Source organism: Dictyostelium purpureum (genome assembly GCF_000190715.1).
Source record: "Dictyostelium purpureum unplaced genomic scaffold DICPUscaffold_383, whole genome shotgun sequence".
Classification (NCBI taxonomy): Eukaryota; Evosea; class Eumycetozoa; order Dictyosteliales; family Dictyosteliaceae; genus Dictyostelium; species Dictyostelium purpureum.
The window spans coordinates 23,576-31,275 of NW_003519719.1; the positions used below are offsets into that span (position 1 = coordinate 23,576).

The 7,700-nt window shown below is 25.2% G+C and overlaps 5 protein-coding genes across 5 annotated transcripts; 3 read left to right on the forward strand and 2 right to left on the reverse strand.

Annotated features, from left to right (window-relative positions):
• Positions 1 to 148: 148 nt before the first annotated feature.
• Positions 149 to 698, forward strand: DICPUDRAFT_83556 (uncharacterized protein; the record flags this gene model as incomplete). The annotated part of the gene is made up of 2 exons (XM_003292900.1): positions 149 to 583; positions 681 to 698. 2 exons carry the CDS (start codon positions 149 to 151, stop codon positions 696 to 698), a joined length of 453 nt encoding a protein of 150 aa, XP_003292948.1.
• Positions 699 to 785: 87 nt separating this feature from the next.
• DICPUDRAFT_157739 (uncharacterized protein) lies at positions 786 to 1,334 on the forward strand (the record flags this gene model as incomplete). The annotated part of the gene is made up of 1 exon (XM_003292901.1): positions 786 to 1,334. One exon carries the CDS (start codon positions 786 to 788, stop codon positions 1,332 to 1,334), a length of 549 nt encoding a protein of 182 aa, XP_003292949.1.
• Positions 1,335 to 2,204: 870 nt separating this feature from the next.
• On the reverse strand, positions 2,205 to 5,454 carry DICPUDRAFT_157740 (uncharacterized protein; the record flags this gene model as incomplete). The annotated part of the gene is made up of 6 exons (XM_003292906.1): positions 2,205 to 2,531; positions 2,599 to 2,986; positions 3,104 to 3,494; positions 3,542 to 4,166; positions 4,236 to 5,045; positions 5,128 to 5,454. 6 exons carry the CDS (start codon positions 5,452 to 5,454, stop codon positions 2,205 to 2,207), a joined length of 2,868 nt encoding a protein of 955 aa, XP_003292954.1.
• Positions 5,455 to 6,305: 851 nt separating this feature from the next.
• DICPUDRAFT_157741 (uncharacterized protein) lies at positions 6,306 to 6,515 on the forward strand (the record flags this gene model as incomplete). The annotated part of the gene is made up of 1 exon (XM_003292902.1): positions 6,306 to 6,515. One exon carries the CDS (start codon positions 6,306 to 6,308, stop codon positions 6,513 to 6,515), a length of 210 nt encoding a protein of 69 aa, XP_003292950.1.
• A 429-nt stretch (positions 6,516 to 6,944) lies between these two features.
• Positions 6,945 to 7,442, reverse strand: DICPUDRAFT_92966 (uncharacterized protein). Its single transcript, XM_003292907.1, has 2 exons — positions 7,371 to 7,442; positions 6,945 to 7,288 (listed from the first exon to the last, which is right to left on the reverse strand). Exon 2 carries the CDS (start codon positions 7,282 to 7,284, stop codon positions 7,030 to 7,032), a length of 255 nt encoding a protein of 84 aa, XP_003292955.1. The 5' UTR covers positions 7,285 to 7,288; positions 7,371 to 7,442; the 3' UTR covers positions 6,945 to 7,029.
• Positions 7,443 to 7,700: the final 258 nt, after the last annotated feature.

A 7,700-nucleotide genomic window follows, 5' to 3' on the forward strand; every position in this document is an offset into this window, starting at 1 on the left:
ATCGGAGGCTCGCCTACTAGCTAGGATAAAAAATATAAACATGATCAAATCTATAGCAAGATCAAAGATTCAGTTTGTAAAAAAATTAAAAGTATGATAAAAAGGTATAATATATAAATTGTGATAATAATTTGTATTAATTGTTGTGATGTTTACTTTAGGTGATATTTGGCCTTTTGAATCACAACAAGATTCGATAGAAATATTCGAATTACGAAAACAACAATTACAAAAACAACAAGAATTACAATTACAGCAAAATCAACAAACATTAATAGAAAAAGACCACCAATTAGAACAAAAACTAAAAGAAAAGGACCAACAACATCAACAATTACTAAAAGAAAAAGACCAAATATTACAACAATTACAACAACTACAACAACTACATCAAAAGCAATCGGAACAACATCAACAGACATTAAAAGAAAAAAACCAACAACTACAACAACTACAACAAAAGAAATCGGAACAATACCAAACAATACTAAAATATCAAAAATTAGACCAACAAAATAAAAATGAAATATTAATACTACAAAAAAAAAAAAAACATCTTGCGAAAACTTTAGACCAAGAAAGAGTTGATTTTAATAGTTCTTTGGATGATACAATAAACAAGTTAAAATCAGCCATTACATATAACCACTCATTTAAAGTTTGTGATTTATTTACCTCAGCAGAGATGTTATCGTTAATCAGATTCTACCAAAGAAAATTTTAAAGAGTTTATCTTCACTTTCTATAAATGTCCACCCACCTCTGGCAAACCAAAAGAAATAGGAATGTGCCCAGGTATTTTTGAAGAAGAAAAAGTTCGTTTTTTATTATTATATCATGGTCTTAGCTATAAATTTGATGATCATCACACTGCAGTTTATAGTTCTTCTGGTAATTTCTATTCAGTTTGCCAAGGTTATGGTAATGTTTCAAAAGGTCACACATTTTGCCAAATATGTCGTGAGTTAAGTATTAAAACTAACAAACAATACAGTAACTTTAAAAAATCAATCCACACTGATCGTAGATTAAAGGTAAAGCCAACCGAAGCAACGGATCCGTTGGTATCCAATCTTACAAGTCTTTTTGAAAAAGATCCTCATTTCAAAAATACTTTCTTTTATACCTTCTTGACCGACCAAATAAAAACATTACACACTGGAAAAGGTGTTTGGTCCGAATCATCGCTTAGTTTTCTTGCAACACTCAAACATCATTGCGGATCAAAGATATTTGGCCTTTTAGCTGGTGCAAAACACCATCGTTATAGTTATGATGGTATCCCTTGTCCTTCAGAATCATCAATTGCACGTTTCAATAAAGAACCTATTTAAATACAATGCAAAACACCATCTCGTTTTTTTTTTTTTATAAATTCATCCACCAATAAATACTCAATACAACTACCACCAATAAAATGCTCAATGCAACAATTTTTTAATTTAAAGATAATTTTCATGCATCAACAAAATTTTATTTTTTTTTAATTTTATTTTTTTTTAATTTTTTTAACTCCAGACACCCCCTTGATTTTTTCATTATCAAACTTAATTTTTGTTGAACAATATAAAGATATTATTTATTACCAATTAATTCTGAATCGAATCATATATTGTTTTCCCAACCGACACTCTGAACAGTGCACCTATTTTCATTTTTTTTAGAACTAGTGAAGCTATAGGAAAAAAAAAAAAAAACTAAAATAGAGAAAAAATTGAAAAAATTCATATAAAAAAATTTAAAATTTTAAAATTTAAAGTGAATCCAGTGTTTGGAGGCGTTTTTTTAAAAAAAATTAAGAAATAAAAATTTTAAAAAAAATATAAAAAAAATTCAAGTCTTTTACCATATTGATTTTATATGAGAGATTGAAATTTTTCCAAGTCTTTTACCATATAAAATTAATATGGGAAATGAAAATATTTTGAAGTTACACAAAGATATAGTTTTTTTTTTTTTAAAAAAATCTTACTTAATGAAATAATTTATATTATTAGTGTAAGAGATAGATTTTATTGAATAAATTTTTTGGTAGTTATGTGTATATTTATAAAATTAGTTTTAACAAAATTGGTGTGTGTTATAGGTAATAATGTATATTAATAATCGATCGATTATTATACATTATTATACATTATTATTATACATTATTATTATACATTATTTATATTAAAAGAAAATTAATATTGATTTTTATACAAAGCTTATTCCTTGGTCTTATTTTCCAATTTCTTTTCATTTCTATTTTTCTTTACTATTCGATTATCTTCTTTTAGTTTGTTAACCACAGTTGTAACTTGGGATCTATTATCTTTTAAATAATCTGAGATAACTTTAACATATTCCGCTTTCTTCATTTTACCTTCAACATTGTTCTCTAAATTCTTTTTGATATCCTCACCAAATATTTTCTTGAGACTAATTGCACTAAAACCATTAATGACCGATTCCAATGCACTTGTACCTTTATCTGTATCACCAGCTTTTAACTTTAAATCGAGTAAACTATTAAAATTATGTTTGCTTTTAATCTCTTTAATTGTATCATTTAAAAATTTAGCTAAATCAGCTTCAATGTTCTTGCCCTCTTTCAACTACATTTGTACCCAGATGTGAAAGCTTATTAATTTTAATATCATTTCTTTTGGCTAATTCAAATAATTTTTTTAATGAACCAATTGTTCTATTGAGGTGAGTTTTAGTTGGTTTTGGAAGACCTTCAAATGCAGTGAAATAATTGAATACTTCCTCTAATTCAATTAAGGAATTTTCGACGTTTGCTAATTCTGAACCATTGGTAATATTATAAAACTTTCTTAAATTCTTTAGATAGTCGGCAATACTATTAAATTGTTGAGATTGGATATCATTTTTCGATTTTTGAGTTTCTCCTCTAAAATATGCCTCAACATATTCACTAAAAAGAGTTTTAACTGGTCTCAAAGACATTCTATCACTTGGATGGAGTTCATTGGCAGAGATTTTACTAGTTAAAAGTTGATTATTTACTCTTCACTCGTTTGAAGTAGCGTCCAACTCTTCTTTCTTTTTATAGTGTTCAAATATCAATCTGAAATTAATGATATCATGGGGTGTGTTTGACTTCTTCAATGGAGTTTTTTGAATAATTAAATTTCGTAAAGATTTGACCATATGAACGCTATCATAAATAATGTGAAAGTCACCATTTGGATCAGCCAGATCTAGTACATTGGCTTGTTTATGAATAAAGTTGTGGATAAAATCAGTTGTATCAAAACCATCCATTGCACCAAAAACTATCTTGATATTATATTTAGAGGCAGTCTTAATAATGTCAACAATTGCTAATCCTGAAACCAATAAAGTATTTTTGCCATTATTTGGAAATCTTGCTAAGCTAAAGGATATATTACCATCTAAACCGACAAGGAAGAATTGAGTGATCTTTCTGGTTAAATTATCATCGATTTTTTCCATTGAAATATTATCGAGATTGGATCTATCGATTGGACCTTTGAATAAACCGACCAATTGTTCATTATTGTGATCAAAAAAAGACCTTTAAGAGTATCAATCTCATCAAAAACAACACCAGCAAAATAAGGTCTACCTTTGTATTCTTCCATTTTATCTAATGAATCTCTAAGAGCTTTAAATCTTGCATTCATTTCATTTGAGTAGTAATCTGATTTGTTGTGAAAGAAATTATGAACGGTTGAGAGTGAGGGGAAGGGAATACCACCATATTTGTTTCTTTTTGATTTATTACCATTTAAAAATTCAATTACCTTTTTACCAAAAAGGAATTTTAATGATCTTGCAAAATGGAGAGTGGCTTCTGACCAAGTACCAGTACCTTTGAATAAAGTTTTAATAATATCACTAATGAATGTATATATGAATGAATCTTTAAAATCTGGATCTCTCTTTAATAGTTCCATTAATTGATCAACCAGCTCATTTGATGTGTTGTTTAGTTCATCTGAAACTTGATATCCACCTTCTTCTATTTCACCTTCTTCAAATTTCAAACGACCAAAATAATATTCTTTATTTAAAACATATTTGCTGAAAATGGCACAGGATTGACAATAAGAGTGTCTTTGTTTTAATTCTTCTAATTTACAACTTGGTGATATAAAGCTTCTTGATCCAGAACAATAGCAATATGAAGTACCACCAAACTGATGAACAATACCATAGTTTAAAAGAATAAATCTAACAGTTGAGTCTGTTGTTATACCTTGACACACATGTTTCTTTTTTTCTCCAACTTGAATATCAGAATCTTTAATATCATAATAATGATGAATAAATTTATAAAATTGATCCGCTTGAACATCTTTAAAATAAAAGTGGGCATCTAATTTTGATAAAACCTCAACTGGCTTTGGAAATTTGTGAATATCGTATGTGTCTTTTTTACCATTAACAACCTTACTAACAAAAGACTCTTTAAGCTTTACAATATGTTGATTGATTGAATTGTGACGAGCATCTTCATACTTTTTGATACCACATTCTAATATTTGAACCCTTTTAATTGCTTCATCTCTTTCTTTTGCTACTTGATCTCTTTTTTTTGTTACTTGATCCAATAACTTATTCGTTTCATCAACACAAGTTTCTAAACTACCAATTGTTTCCCTACATTGATCGAGTTGACGAGTCACTTGGTCCATTTCTTGTTTCAGTTGTTGATATTGATAATTTGATTGAATCTGTAATTGTTGGTATTGATTATTTGAGTGAATCTGTAATTGTTCATATTGATTTTTTAATTCTTCTTCTTTATTCTTAAATTGAATAATTGTATTTTGATCATGAGATTTTTTTTGTTTTAATTGTTCCATCTTTTTATTTAATTGTTGATAATCATTATTTAATTGTTGATAATCATTATTTAATTGTTGATAGTTATTATTTAATTGTTGGTTATCAATCTTTAATTGTTTCACTTTTTTATTCTCTTTAGCTGTGTTGATTTTTCTCTTTTTTGAAGCTAGTAACTCTATCAATTCACTATTTAATTTATCTAATTGTTGTTGATTTACATTCTTTTTCTAAATGATAATAGTAATTTAAATTTCATAATTAGTATCTATATAGTTTTATTATAATATTAAAATAGTATTTAATATTTACAATTAAATAAAAATGATTCTTGGTTTTTCTAACACCATGGTCTACATGTAAATAGTTTCTCACTGAAATTAAATCTAAATAAAATCTTTTTGAATAAATTGATTGTGGGCTTGTAATATCTTTATTATTACACGATACATGTTTTAATTTATCATAACCAGACTTATCTATCTTTTTAAATTCTAAATTGAATATTTGACCAAAAAGTTGTTTTGATTCTGGTGTTGAAAGTTTATTATATCTGGGTGGAATGTTACCATTACTATTACTATTACTATTACCTTTAATACTACCACTGTTATTGTTACTATTTTCAATAGTATTCATATGGTTATCACAAATGTTATTTGGAATTAAGGAAGAAATCTTGATTGTTTAATATTCAAAATTTTAAACAGAGGAGAAATGTAAGCAGACGTAACAAACTATGTATTTGATTAATGAAATTATGATTATTATTAAAAAATACAATTTTAAATACATATATAAAGGAAATTAATATATATAAAGGAAATTTAATAAAAAATAAAAAAAGTTTTTTTAATTTTAAAAATAAAAAAAAATTAAAAAAATAAAAAAAAAAAAAAATTGAAAAAAAATTAAAAAAAGTTTTTTTTTTTTTTTTTGAGGGTGTTTGGATAGGTTTTTTTAAAGGAATTTTCATTTTTTTTTTTGATAAAGGTTAATACATCTTTTATTTTAGTTACATTATCTAATGTTAATTTAAATTCTTTACTGAAATTTGCAAGGATATTGTAATTATTATTATCTGTTTTATTAAAATATAATTATTTGTGTTCCTGTGTTATAAAAATTATTGTGTGGCATTATTTTTTGTGAAAAATGGAGTGATTTTTTTATTTTTTTTAAAAAGAAAAATTATAAAAATTTGTGAAGTTTTTTTTTTCGTTTTTTTTTTTAATGGGAAATTAAGAAAAAATAAAATTAAGATTTATTTTATCATATTCAATATTTATAACAATCAGATAAAATATAAAATTTATTTGATATTATTACTTTAATATAATAATTTAAAAATGAAAAATAAACTATTTTAAAATTAAAATATAAATCAAATAAATATTATCTTGAGAGTCCCAACTCGATGATGATTTTAAAAATAATATTGATAATTATTTATCAAAATCACTATCATTGAAAAGAAAAGGAAAAGAATAATGGAAATGAAAATCTTCCAAAATACATACAGTGCAGATAAACCAAATTATGAAATTTACGTTGGCTATGTAGCCAGCAAAACCATTTATGTAGCTGATAATGACATTTACAACTGTGTTAACAATAATAAAACTACAAAAAGTTTCAATCATAGATATATTTGTTTCACCAAAACAATCAATACCTGTACCATCATCCTCATCCACTAATAGCAATTCCAATCAAAATGAAATAAAAAAAGAAGATTGTGTGTATAAATATATAAATTGACCTATTTTTTATATATAAAAATTAAAAAATAATATTTACTTGATTTATTGATTTAAATTTATTTCGCTCTTTTACGCTGCCATTATGCTTTGGTGTTTCGGAAATATTATTAATTATAAAAAAAACAGTTTTTATTTGTAGCAACAATACTTCAATGACAATAACCAAAAAATACACCTTAGTTTTTATCAGCACCATCAACAAATCTATCAATTCTTTTATCCAAAGTTTATTTTGGTCTTTTGCTGTTACACTCCAACCACATGCTCATTTTTATCTTCAAATATTAAACAAAGTAAGAAGTGTATTTGAACAAATATTATATATTATATACTAAAAAAATTTATATATAAATTGTAGTTATTTTTATGTAAATTTTTTTTTAAATTTATTTAAATAAATGAAAAATAATAATATTTTTTTTTTAATTATTTATCAATAGCAATCTTCGTACTAATTTAATAGTCTGTAAATGCTATTTAGTTCTTTTGAAAGCTGGTAACTTTTTCTTTGCTTAGCATTATGGAGACCACAAGCATTACAAAGAGGTACATGTAGTGAAACACCTTCCCTATCTACCCAGCCTTTTCTCCACTCTGGTGTAGTTCTACATCTACATCTGAAGCAAGCGTCAGGCTTCTCTTTTCTTGGTCTTCCTCTTTTTCTTTTTACTGTAGTAATGTCACTTGAATTATTATTGTTATGCATTTTACTAATAAAGATTAATAGATAAAAAAAATATTTTAATTAGTAAATCTAAAATTTTTTTAATAGTTAATAAATATAAAACATACTACCAAACTGTGTATATATATTGAAAAATATAATACTGATGAAAATAAAAATAAGTAAATTTAATCAAAAATTTATACCTTTTTTTAAAGAAAGAGAAAAAAAAAAAAAGGGAGATAAAAGCGAGATTTCTTGTCAAAAACCTTTCCTTAATTATCCAAATAGGGGATATAATTGGATTTTAAGGGCTCTTTAAAAGCCAAATAAAAAGCGGTTTTTTTTATCTATATATAAAAAAAAGAGAAAGGTGGAAGGGGTTTTTTTTTCCGTTTTTGCCTTTTTTTATATTTCCCCCCCAAAAAAAAAAAAATGCTGCTTTCTGGGGGTGGTGA